The following is a 13,707-nucleotide window of genomic DNA, read 5'->3' as shown; positions in this document are numbered from 1 at the left end:
TCTAATTAACATGTATAAATACATCAGAGGGCAATATAATACCTTGGCAGATGAGCTTTTTGTCCCTAGGCCTTCTCAAAGGACTAGAGGACATGATCTGCGCATGGAGGAAAAACGTTTTAGCCATTTATTTAGGAAAGGGTTCTTTACAGTAAGAGTGATTAAGATGTGGAATGCATTGCCACAGGAAGTCGTTATGGCAAACTCTATACCTGCATTTAAAGGGGGCTTAGATGCTTTCCTTGCGTTGAAAGACATCCATGGTTACAATTTTTTATATATAATCTTGATGATATAATGAAGTGCCCTGATTGGCAATTCTCTCCCCTCTGGATGGCAGCATGCATGTAGCGTGTCTTCCTCTATAAGGGAGGGGGGTATATGTAGCTTAGGATTGAACGGAGAATCACTCTATCTATTTTAATGTTTAAATGATACTGGCCGTTGTGCCTTTATATATATATATATATATATATATATACATGATTTTTGTGTTTGTATTGTGTAGACCTATTGGATTGAACTTGGGGGCGGTAGCCCTGCTTGCTTGGGGATATGTATTGGGTGCTTGTGGTTTTTGTGCTGCCGCCGTCTGATCCGGCTGCCTTTTCGCGCCGCCCGCCCCCTCCCCTGGGCCTGCGTGCGGGGGGGCGGGGCCTGGCGGGCGCATCGCGCGCGCCAGTGGGGCGCGCCCTTCGTGTCTGCCTGCCCCGCCCCCCCGCTCGCGGCGGCCCTGGGGTGGGGGCGGGCGGCGATGCACCTGCGGCCGGATTGGCCGGCGGCCTGCACATAGCTGCGGCGCCATGTGTGGTGGGACACGCCTCCTGAAGAAGCCGGAAGAGCCGGCGAAATCGATAGAGGACACCGTCCTCCGCCACCAGCACGCCACCGCACTCCTCCCACAGCCCTCCTGAGCCTCTGGCATCCTGGTCAGCACTGCTTCTTCCTCGCAGCCCAGCACATTCATCACGAGCCAACAAGAACCACATACGCAGGACACAGTAAGAGCCCTGTGGGCACAGGCATTGCTCCAGCAAGGAGCCCAAGCATCTGGCCATGCTATTTTTCCTCATGTTTCACATGCATGAACTTGATGACTGACATCCATGCACGCTGTGCTATGCTGATCCAGCTGTGCTGTTGCTGCTTCTTTTGATACACCTGCTTTATATGCTTGCTCTGATTTCTGCTGGGCTGAACTGTGCACATTAACCTGTTTGATTTCGACTGGCAAATCTACCATATTGACGGGATTAGCGAAACCGCATGCTGGTGACCTGCATTTATGCATATTGTGCCATGCTGACCAAGCTGGGCTGCTGTCATATCATTGCTACATTTGCTATATATGCCTTGCTTTGACCTTGCTGGACCGAACCACACACTAATCTGCTTCAATTTTGATTGGTAAATTTGCTGGTTCCTTTGTGATTAGCCAACTACAGGTTGCATGAACATATGAACATATGTGAAGCTATCACTTCAGTGGCATCCTGTTACTATATGACATCAACTACAATATACTCACGGCTGGCTCATGAACTTTGGCTAGACATCAGCACTTTAGTGAAATTTCCTAGAAAACTCAGAGGTCAATCTGCAATGGTAGAATTGTACCTATAACCTCTTCATCTGTAGAGCTCAGACAGGCTTCATTGGAAAACTGCGCAGTTTCAGATTGATTCATATGTATACTTTCCAGTGAAGTGGTGGGATCTGGGAGGTTCGGGGCACCCTCTGGGGGGCGGCGGGTAGGTTTGGGTGGCTGGCTGGCGGGCTGTTTGGCGGGATTTGTTATATATATTTCATGTTTTTAATGTTAGTACATGTTTTGAATAAAGGTTTTTGCATATAATTTTTTTTTTTTGAAAGCGATTTTGCTTGTTTGTACTCAGTCAGGTCACACCCCTCCTTTATTTCATCTCACAGTATTCTATGATTACAATTGGAGTTGGGGGACCTGTGTGACCACAAACTTATTCACGCTCACTGTACCCTGGGAGATTAATATCCACATCACGTGGAATAAATTGACCCTCAGGGTCAGGGACTATACAGTGAGCGTCATAGATAGATAACCCTGTGAGATGCTTCAGTGGGATAGCCTCTTAGCAAGAGTGGAGAAGGAATGCACACAGACGCAGGGTGCGAGGGACGCGCAGCAACTTATTAATGGTGGGTTTCGGAAATTGACAAAATTATATGAGAAAAAGTCCAAATTATGGTGGAATCTTAAATACAACAAAATATATTTGGATGACCAGTTTGCCCCACTCTGGCTACGGTTTCAGGTCTTCCCCCACCGTCGAAATCTCACGGAAGATTTAAAAAAACGATGGGAGAGAAATTTTGAATGTTGTGCTAAAATTTGTCTTACTTTAATGAACGAATTAGACGTAGAAGATTTAAAAACAACAGAGGAGGAGATCCAAAAGGTCTCTGACTCTTTAAAAACATTTGAGAAAGAACCTCTATACAAAACCCGTAGTGAGGAACTTGATAAACACACCACCCAATTCAATAAAAATCTAGTGATATATAGGGATCAAAAAGTTCTACGTGATAGAACAGCATATAAAATCGGCTCCGCCTACAGGTGGGGTAATCCCAGACGTCGACCTCCGATTAAACCCAAAACTCCTAAGCAAGAACATCCGAAACAGCCTCGACCCGCCGACGAATCGGATTCGTCGGTTGGCAGTAGCGTACCGGTTTCGGACAGCTCCGTCTCCGGTGCCGAGAATACGAAGCAATATAACTTGAGATATAAACAAATTACAACAAATCCGTCTAAAACCGGTAGCAAAAAGGGTAAGGATAAGGAAAATACCCAAAAGGATACAGATTCATCATGTCAGGAGGATTCCGATGGTGTTTCGCCCTCCTCATCCTCAGCCTCGGCTTTTTTAGCCGATGGTTGGGGGTCGGGAAGGTGACCAACAAGGACCATAAGGGAGCCACTCCCCCTAATGTAGGTCTAGAAGTTATAAATCTGACAGGGGAGGCCATCCCCCCTGCATATCTGTCATTATTATCTAAAGGACTGGGCTTCTGTCCCACATATAATGTAAACGTTTTTGACACGATAGTTGACCTACACCTTTTTGGGAGACGGATTTTATTACAGGCCCTCTATGGTGACAAATTGAGGAAAAAGACTCTTTCACACACACATGAGAAACCGTGGTCAGAGGAAGATCTCACTGCTCTCCAAATGTTGAATGAATTAAATGACAATGTCGAGATAGACTCTCAGCCAGAAGGTGACAATTTACATGCATCCTACTTCGTCCCTAATTTAGACGAGGTGGGACTACGTAATTCTTCTAAGAAATTTCCACCTTTTTCTATCTTTCCAAATTTAAAAACCTTCATTGAGGTGGTGGAGAAGGACATTTCTAAATTAAAGGGCCGTAGGACAGATAGAGATAATCTGAACCTACTTGAACGAAACACACTCACAGAATTAATGACCAACAAAAGATGGGTCATCAAGCCATCAGATAAGGGGGGAAATATTGTGCTTATGAAGGTCGATTTGTATAGAGAGATGTGCCTGGATATTTTGGGACAGCGCAATTGTTATGTGAGGGTTTCTCCGTCCAGGGCCACACGTTGCCAGGGGGAGTTGTTCGCTATTATCGACGATGCTTTATCCCGCACGATAATTGATCTAGATACAGTCACATTTTTAAAAGTTCTATATCCAATTTTGCCGACGTTCTATTCGCTCCCTAAAGTCCACAAAGATCTAAGGAAGCCCCCAAGACGCCCGATTGTATCGGGCAGGGGTTCCCTTACTGAACGTGCCAGTATCTATGTGGACAGACATCTTCAATCACACGTTCGGGCCTTACCATCATATGTTCGTGATTCGTCCCACCTTTTACAAATTTTGGAGAACTTACAGCTCCCGCCTGGTGTTCTGTTGGTGACCCTGGACGTCGAGGCCCTCTATTCATGTATACCACATGACCTTGGGATAGAGGCCGTTAGAATTTTTCTTGGAGAGTTAAGTTTACAAAATACGGCCCACAATATGTTTCTACTAACCCTACTTGATTTCATTTTGAAAAACAACATTTTTATGTTTGAGGACACCCACTACCTCCAGGTGCAGGGGGCCGCGATGGGCACCACGTGTGCTCCGTCGTATGCCAACCTGTACCTGGGGGCGTGGGAGAGAGAACTATTTTCCGATGAGGACCTGTCGATGTACCTGTGCCACGCTTTGGCCTGGCACAGGTACATTGACGACATATTGGTCTTCTGGACGGGTGGAGAGGATCTCCTGTCTCGATTTTATTAAAATTATTAACAACAACATTTGGAATTTGAAATTCACTATGCATAAGAGTCAGGCTGAGGTCCCATTTTTGGATCTTCTGGTTCAAGTCTCGGCTGATGGCCTCATATCTACACGGTTGTATAGGAAGGAAACTGCTACTAATGCATTGTTGAGAGCTGAAAGCTTTCATCCTAGTCACACGATTAATGGTATACTCACCGGACAATAATTGCGGGTTCGACGCAATTGTTCGGAGGACGATACCTTTCGAGGTGAGGCGGCCCAGCTGAGGTCCAGATTCAGACAAAGGGGTTACAGGGATGGGATTCTCAGGAAGGCATATAAAAGAGCAGAAACCAGCAATAGAACTTCACTGCTGGAGACGAGGAGAGACATCACTCGCAATAGGTCTGAGACAGTGAGGTTTTGTACAAAGTTTTCAGCCCAACATCGAGATGTATCAAGCATATTGGAGAAACATTGGCACATCCTTGTCAATGACACTAAACTAGGCACGATTGTAACAGAGGCTCCCCTTTTTTCATACCGCAGGGCCCCTTCCCTACGAGATTTTCTTGTCAACAGCCACTTTGTGGATCCCCAGACCAGCACTAAACATTGTAAAGCGACTGGCACATATACGTGTGGCGGTTGCTCGGTATGTCGATACATTCAGGTGGGGAAGTCGGTCAATTTACCTGATGGCCGAGTTTGGCATTTCCCACATTATGTGAATTGTAGTACATCTTTGGTCGTTTATTTGTTAATTTGCCCTTGTGGGGCTTTTTACGTGGGTAAGACCAAAAACGAATTCCGCTCGCGAATTTCACAGCATATTGCAAGTATTAAAAGTACTAACCTTAACAGCCTTACCCCTGTGGCAAGACATTTCAAATTTGTCCATGGGGGGAATTTTCAATGTTTACGTTTTGTTGGCTTGGATCGGATCCACAATGCTGTGAGAGGTGGTAATATGGACCGCTTGCTTTTGCAACGTGTAGCACGATGGATTTTTGACCTGCAGGCGACTAAATCACCGGGTCTTAACGAAAATACTAGTTATGTTCCTTTCCTCCCACTGCAGTGAAGGTGTTGACTGCATGTTTGTAGTGTTCACGCATCACCTGCGTCTGTGTGTAGCCTTAGGAGGTGGGGGCTTTGGGGCTTCACACTGGGGCATCTCATTGAGGAAACTCCGTATTTTTTATATATAATCTTGATGATATAATGAAGTGCCCTGATTGGCAATTCTCTCCCCTCTGGATGGCAGCATGCATGTAGCGTGTCTTCCTCTATAAGGGAGGGGGGTATATGTAGCTTAAGATTGAACGGAGAATCACTCTATCTATTTTAATGTTTAAATGATACTGGCCGTTGTGCCTTTATATATATATATATATATACATGATTTTTGTGTTTGTATTGTGTAGACCTATTGGATTGAACTTGGGGGCGGTAGCCCTGCTTGCTTGGGGATATGTATTGGGTGCTTGTGGTTTTTGTGCTGCCGCCGTCTGATCCGGCTGCCTTTTCGCGCCGCCCGCCCCCTCCCCTGGGCCTGCGTGCGGGGGGGCGGGGCCTGGCGGGCGCATCGCGCGCGCCAGTGGGGCGCGCCCTTCGTGTCTGCCTGCCCCGCCCCCCCGCTCGCGGCGGCCCTGGGGTGGGGGCGGGCGGCGATGTACCTGCGGCCGGATTGGCCGGCGGCCTGCACATAGCTGCGGCGCCATGTGTGGTGGGACACGCCTCCTGAAGAAGCCGGAAGAGCCGGCGAAATCGATAGAGGACACCGTCCTCCGCCACCAGCACGCCACCGCACTCCTCCTGCAGCCCTCCTGAGCCTCTGGCATCCTGGTCAGCACTGCTTCTTCCTCGCAGCCCAGCACATTCATCACGAGCCAACAAGAACCACATACGCAGGACACAGTAAGAGCCCTGTGGGCACAGGCATTGCTCCAGCAAGGAGCCCAAGCATCTGGCCATGCTATTTTTCCTCATGTTTCACATGCATGAACTTGATGACTGACATCCATGCACGCTGTGCTATGCTGATCCAGCTGTGCTGTTGCTGCTTCTTTTGATACACCTGCTTTATATGCTTGCTCTGATTTCTGCTGGGCTGAACTGTGCACATTAACCTGTTTGATTTCGACTGGCAAATCTACCATATTGACGGGATTAGCGAAACCGCATGCTGGTGACCTGCATTTATGCATATTGTGCCATGCTGACCAAGCTGGGCTGCTGTCATATCATTGCTACATTTGCTATATATGCCTTGCTTTGACCTTGCTGGACCGAACCACACACTAATCTGCTTCAATTTTGATTGGTAAATTTGCTGGTTCCTTTGTGATTAGCCAACTACAGGTTGCATGAACATATGAACATATGTGAAGCTATCACTTCAGTGGCATCCTGTTACTATATGACATCAACTACAATATACTCACGGCTGGCTCATGAACTTTGGCTAGACATCAGCACTTTAGTGAAATTTCCTAGAAAACTCAGAGGTCAATCTGCAATGGTAGAATTGTACCTATAACCTCTTCATCTGTAGAGCTCAGACAGGCTTCATTGGAAAACTGCGCAGTTTCAGATTGATTCAGTGTATACTTTCCAGTGAAGTGGTGGGATCTGGGAGGTTCGGGGCACCCTCTGGGGGGTGGCGGGTAGGTTTGGGTGGCTGGCGGGCTGTTTGGCGGGATTTGTTATATATATTTCATGTTTTTAATGTTAGTACATGTTTTGAATAAAGGTTTTTGCATATAATTTTTTTCTTTTTTTTTTTTGAAAGCGATTTTGCTTGTTTGTACTCAGTCAGGTCACACCCCTCCTTTATTTCATCTCACAGTATTCTATGATTACAATTGCTAGGTAATGCCTAATGATGTTGATCCAGGGATTTTATCTGATTGCCATCTGGAGTCGGGAAGGAATTTTTCCCTTTAGGGGCTAATTGGACCATGCCTTGTAAGGGTTTTTTCGCCTTCCTCTGGATCAGCAGGGATATGTGAGGGAGCAGGCTGGTGTTGTACTTTATACTGGTTGAACTCGATGGACGTATGTCTTTTTTCAACCAAAATAACTATGTAACTATGTAACTATGATCAGACGGTGCCATGGCAGGTTCAGCTCCAGCTGCACGGCTTCCAGGGCCGCTAGGGCACCGCCCGAGCGGCGGAAATAATCCACCGTTTTGCGAGCCGCTTTTAAAAGTGGCTCCATCCCCTGATAAGTGCTCAGAAATTTCTGAACCACCAGGTTCAGGACGTGGGCCAGACAGGGGATGTGGGTGAGGTCTCCTCAGTGGATGGCAGCAACAAGGTTGGCCCCATTATCGGACACCACCTCTCCGAATCTGAGGCATCTGGGGGTTAGCCAACTCCTCTCCTGCTCTTGGAGTTTGTCCAGGACGTGGTCTGCTGTCAGTTTATTCTTGCCCAGGCTGACCATCTCCAGCAGTGCTGGGGGAAGTGGCGGGCCTTCACACTGCTGCTGAGGCGGGGGCGTTTGGCGGTGGCGGGTTTGCCGGAGGGTTGAACCAGAGTAGAGGAACCTGATGCACTTCCCCTGACCCTGCTGCGGGGTGGCACCACCCACTGGCTTGATGATGCTGCTGCTGTCCCCTCCTCACCCCCTTCCACCAAACTGACCCATTGAGCGGTAAAGGACAGGTAGCAGCCTGTCCCGAACCGGCTTGACCATGAGTCCATGGTTACATGGACCTGCTCCCCCACCGCATGCTCAAGCCCACGTTCCACGTTGGCCACCGCGAAGCGGTGTAGTGCTGGGATGGTCGTTCGGGAAAAATAGTGCCGACTGGGGACAGGCCGATCCGGCGCTGCGCACTGCAGGAGTGCACGCATGTGGCTCCCCTCCTGCACAAAGGAGTATGGGAGGAGCTGGGAGGTCATGGCCCGTGCAAGCAGGCCGTTAAGCAGGCGGATCCGACGGCTGCTGGGAGGCTGAGCCCTGAAAGCAAAGGACCCGGTCAAACGGGTCTCATGGTGCTTCTGGCTTGCACGGGATGCCGAGGAGGGAGCAGAGGAGACCACTGAGGACTGGCTGCCTGAACAGGCTTCAGTGTCGGCAGGAGTGGCAAAGGGGGTTCTGGTGGTGGTGGTTTTGGCTGGAACACTGCTAGCGCCAGCTTCCTTCAGCCTCATGAACCCCTGATGCTCAGTGTAATGTTAATTTGCCAGGTGGTTAATGAAGCTGGAGGTGCCATAGTTGGCGGGGGTGCAACCTCTGCTCAGCTTCACCTGGCACACCTTACATGTGACGAACTTGCTGTCCGCTGACGGAAGATCAAAGAACTGCCATTGGGGATAAAAATTTCCCCTTACGCCCTGATTGGGCTGCTGCTGCTTTTCTCCCTGCGGTTGTTGCAGTTGGGGCCTGGGGTTGAGTGGTGCGGCTGGTGGTGGTAGCGGCAGAAGATAAAGCAGCAGGCTGTGGGTCACGCATTATATACCCACTGCTGCTCCTGCCAATGTCAGCAATGTTGTTCCTCCTAGACAGACCCACCGACGCATCCTCCTCCTCTGACTTACAGCTAACAACTTCCCCCTCCTGTGGTTGGTAGTCTTGGTCCTTCACCTCATCATCATAAATTATCAGCATCATCATACTACCCCTCCTCAAACAACTGCTGGGATGTTGCGGACCCCCCCCAACTCCTCTTCTGCTGACACATCAGGCAAGGACCCCTCCCCAACAATCACCGTCACCATCTGTGACTTCTCCACATATCCAATAGCGCACAGAATATCCTCATCAAAGTCATGCACTGCTGTTGGGCGGCTGCTGCAGCTCCTGCCAACAGGAGTGGTGGTGGGGGTGGAGCTTTCTGTTGTAGAGCTGGTGGTGCCCTGCTCATCCACCATTAGCTGTATCACAGGCTCGGCGTCTTTCTCCTCCAATTTGTGGCGCCGACCCTGCTGAAAAATTGCCGCTACTACATGCTGCTGCACCTCTGCAACGTGACTCCTCCTATCAGCTGGGCGCCCAGTGCGTCCACGGCCAGTGGCTACCGGTGGAATGAGCATTGGTGCGGCAGAACTGCTGGCGGTGACAGTGCCAGCGTTCCCTCTCTTCTTGCCCTTGCTCTTTCCTCGGGTGCCAGTTCCAGCAGACATGATGATAGTACAACTAGTTTGTGTGATGGATGATTGATGGATGTGGGGTACTTGTACTTTATTGAAATTGGGGGAATTGGTGTTGGACTTTAATCAGCACTGACAGACAGCAGAGTACAAGACAGTGTGCACACTAACGGTCTAGACTGTCACATACACTGGCACTCAGCACAGAGACAGCAGCACTGCAGTAACCTGTAGTAAGATTACACAGTACTCTAACAACTAACTGCAGTACTAACTACACACAATAGCACTGTAATCCTATTCCCTAAACTATAATGCTGTACCTATTAAGGCTAATAATAAAAGGCTAATAATAAGTACTATTAGCTAAAGGCTAATAATATAGCACTGGGCTGGCCTATGTGCACAACAGTACACACACAGACACAGACAGTCACAGGACCTAGAGAGCTGATGCAGCCAGAAGCACAGTCAGAGACTGACACTCACACACTAAACTCACAACAGAGCTAGCTATCTACACAACAATACAGCAGTGGTATAATGCAGGTGTTAAGCTGCAAAAACGCTGGGTTTTTACACAGTATAATGCACTTGCTTCAGCCAAACACAATAGAGATATTTCTCTGTGGCAGTCTCGAAGCAAGGATGACTATATCCATCGTGACCGCTGCTTTATATACAGGGAGGGGGGGCTGGCCAGACTTCCTCTCTGTGATTAGTTGCTTAGGCTGGGAGCCCTCTGATTGGCTCAATGATGTCATGGACGTCATCTCCATGGTAACAGTATCCGGATCCAGATATCCACCGGATATCCGCCCAAATATCCGCATAGAGCTATCCGGATTTGGGCCCAGGTATCCGGGATCCAGATCCACCCGCATAGCGTAAAAATGGTCGTATATCCGTGTTACCCGGATATCCGGAATCCGGATGAGCAACCCTGACAGGCTGCCCCATAAAATAAAAAATGGTATATGAAAATGGTACCAATCTGTTGTCTGCACTTAGATTGAGCAAATTCAAATGGAATTTTAATACTGTCGAGTTTGAAAATCACTGAAATTTTATTAACATTCTTCAAAAATCTATACTGCCTGATGAAGCAGGGCTACGCCTGTGAAACGCATTGCACGACATTTTGGAGTATGTTAATACAATTGCTGTGATTTTCAAAATCGACAGTACTTGTGTCTGCTTGGAGGGAGGTAAGTCCACCACTGCCTCCTCTGTATTTTTAACCATTTTTACTCTTCTGGCGCCTCTTTTTTTATACATTTTTTGGGGGAGGCCGTGAAGGAGTAGGAGTGAAAAGAGGAGGAATAGATCATGCTGTCACTAATACTAAAGCAGGCTATGTCTTCTGTTGTCAAAAAACAATAACCTTGCGCTTGGTAACCACTGTTATGGCCCTTTAACAATAAAGTCCTTTGCTGCAGGAGCTGCTCCCATTGCTGGGTGGTGCCAGTGGTCTATATGTAGGAAACAAGAGGAAAGGAAGATAGTGCATTCACTTTTTTTATTACATAAAAATGCTAATAAAGTTGCACTTACACAAGTGAAGTAGTATAAAGCATGTCCAAGGCCGCCAGCGAATTCTCTCACAGCATCTGAGCTTGGCCAGTGCTGGAAGATGCGATAGAATGCCGGGAAGGATGGTCAGCGAGCGGGAGATGGTCACGTGATGCTATCTGACGTCACTACGTGTTTCAGCACTTAACCACGCCTTCTTTTGGTGATGCGGTAGCTAGACGCCGTGGTTCAAATAGACAGTGTGTGTGCTGTCAGTTAAAACTTGAACACACGCCCAGCCAATGAAATCGGGAGGGGGCGATGTGCATATAACATTCATTACAATTAATATTACATTCATTACAATTAATATGAATTGAAAAACAATATATATAAAAATAATGTTAAGGGCTGCTCAGGACTTGTCGGGCATCCTTTTACAAAGACAACAACATAATAGGAAACAACATTTATACGACTATTTGTAGATTTGTCACTAGCGCAGAGTGGATACTTCAGCATCCACTTGAGCCGTTATAAGCAATCAATTAAAAGTTAATATAATAATAAAACTAATAGATATTAAACTACTAGCATGGGCGAGTGATCTGCGGTGGGGGAGCAGCGACTCGATCGGCGGTAGTGGCAAGAACACGCGACGGGATGATAGAAATCTACACCCTAGCAGCGGAACGGGGGTCAAAACAGGGCGTAGATTCAATCACTAACGTCTGGAAGAGGTTAAATGCTTTTCTGCTGTAGGACCCAAAGCTGTCCCAGTCCCTGGGAATGCTGTGCTGGTGTTTGTCAGCAGTTATACATTGACTTGTCTGAACCTGCAGTTAGACTTCCGTATTCTCAATGGTTTGGTTATGTGAAATATACAGTGCAAAACGCGTTTGGGGTGGTCATCTCCTTCCAGCATTTGAACAATGCATCTACCATTTACAATAGTTTCCTCAAGCCATTACAATATGCTGAAGGCTAGAACAGTCCACCTGCAGGCTCTCTAGACATGTTGATGAATGTAATTTACAAACCACCATTGCCACTTCTACTTACCCAAAAGAGAAACCAGGAGAGCTTTATTACGGTCAGTCAGTCCTCTGGTACATACACAGGTTTATTTATTGTGCTTGTGTTTTTTTTTATAGATCAAGATGCACCTCCAGATGCAGAGACACTTGGACATACTGATGACACTGAAACTGACACAGGTGGGAATGTTATTAAAACTGTCAGAATTTTTTTTACGGTCTGTTAGAATGAGGAAAACCATTGCATGTTTGTTTTGATAGTTGTATCTGTATTAAAGGGTTTCCATTACTGCCTGTTTGCAAAACAGGAAGAGAGCCCCTTAAAGCCCAAAATATACATGGCATGTACTATGTTCTCTTAAAAAGTTATGACTTGCTGGGGTTATTGGTACGACTCTGCCTCTGAGACCCTTTGAGCTGCAATTTGTGTCGCATAGCCCCACCCCCTTACAGACAAAAAAAAGTTGAAAAAAGACATGCGCCCATTGAGTTCAACCAGAGAATAAGGTAGAACACTAGTCTGCACCTTCACATATCTCAGTTAATCCACAGGAACGCAAAAAAAAACCTTTACAAAGCTTGGGCCAATTAACCCTAAGAGGAAAAAAATCCTTCCTGACTCCAGATAGCAATCAGATAAAATCCTTGGATTTACACCACCAGGAATTACCTGTTAAGTATAGCCATGGATGTCTTTCAGTGCAAGTAAATAATCTAAGGCCCCTTTAATGCAGATATAACATTTGCCATAACTACTTCCTGTGTTAATGCATTCCACATTTTAATGTAGTCCTATCTAGACCGCTAGGTCTAGATAGGACTACAGCCTATCTAGACCTAGCGTAGAGACTACAGAACATAGTATTGGCTCGCACTATTTAGGAATACAATAAAGTTTCAGACGAACTTCAAGATACTAAAACCAGCTATAAAGTCTTGGTTACCAAGGAGAAATTCACTACAGTCACCTCTAAAATTGAGACTAAAATTTTGAAAACACAAGACGAGATTAAAACTAGAAAGTTAAGAAAATTCTACAAGGACAAGGAAGATTTTGACAGGAAAAAAATCTTCAATTGGAGACCACCAGTCCCAAATAGAAGAAACCCAAAAGGAAGAGGGTATTGGACCACTGATTCTGGTTCTGATAGTGAACAAGGGCAAGGGAAAGGAAACCAACTACCTGTCAAAAAGAGGAATCCTAAAAAGAACGTTAAAAATAAAGATAAGAAGAAAGGGAGTAGTAACCAGGACCCAAAAGAAGGATGTGCAGGTGTGGCACCCCCTTTAGGAGATGAATCAGAAGAGGAGGAAGGAGAAGAGCTAATAAGAAGACTGAAAGCAGTCAGATGGGATGGATCCAGCATCCTAAAACCAGTGAAAAAGAAACGGAAAGCAGAGTCCTAGACAAAGAAGATTTACAAGTAGTGAATATCTCTGGAGTGGACATTCCACCAGAATGTATTACACTCTTGAGGAAAGGTTTAAACTTTTGTCCAACCCAAAGATTCGACTTCATCCCCTTTACTATCGATTTATTGAAATCAGTCCGTAAATTAGTCATCGCCCAGAAATTCAGTCAAGATGATCCGCCCCAACAAGTAGAGCAAGGGGGACCCCGCACGGGTCAAAGACTACAGGCCATATTGGCCTCCCCAATGATATTAAGTGCAAATACAGGAATGGATAGGCTAAGCCTGAACCCCCTGCAGGCACAGATTGAGGGACAAACAGCTAACACTGAATTCCCCCCCCTCACTCA

The 13,707-nt window shown here is 46.8% G+C and overlaps 1 protein-coding gene across 1 annotated transcript in view; it reads left to right on the top strand.

Annotated features, from left to right (window-relative positions):
- BSCL2 (BSCL2 lipid droplet biogenesis associated, seipin) overlaps nt 1-13,707 on the top strand; it is a 354,626-nt gene that overhangs the window by 312,225 nt on the left and 28,694 nt on the right. Inside the window, exon 8 of the mRNA XM_068260670.1 lies at nt 12,063-12,125. Within this exon, the coding sequence (XP_068116771.1) occupies nt 12,063-12,125 (63 nt within the window). The remainder of the gene's footprint in view (nt 1-12,062; nt 12,126-13,707) is intronic.

The sequence above is a fragment of the Hyperolius riggenbachi genome, chromosome 11, assembly GCF_040937935.1.
Source record: "Hyperolius riggenbachi isolate aHypRig1 chromosome 11, aHypRig1.pri, whole genome shotgun sequence".
NCBI lineage: Eukaryota > Metazoa > Chordata > Amphibia > Anura > Hyperoliidae > Hyperolius > Hyperolius riggenbachi.
Note: the sequence above shows the minus strand (reverse complement) of the source record. Positions and strands in the feature narration are given on the sequence as shown.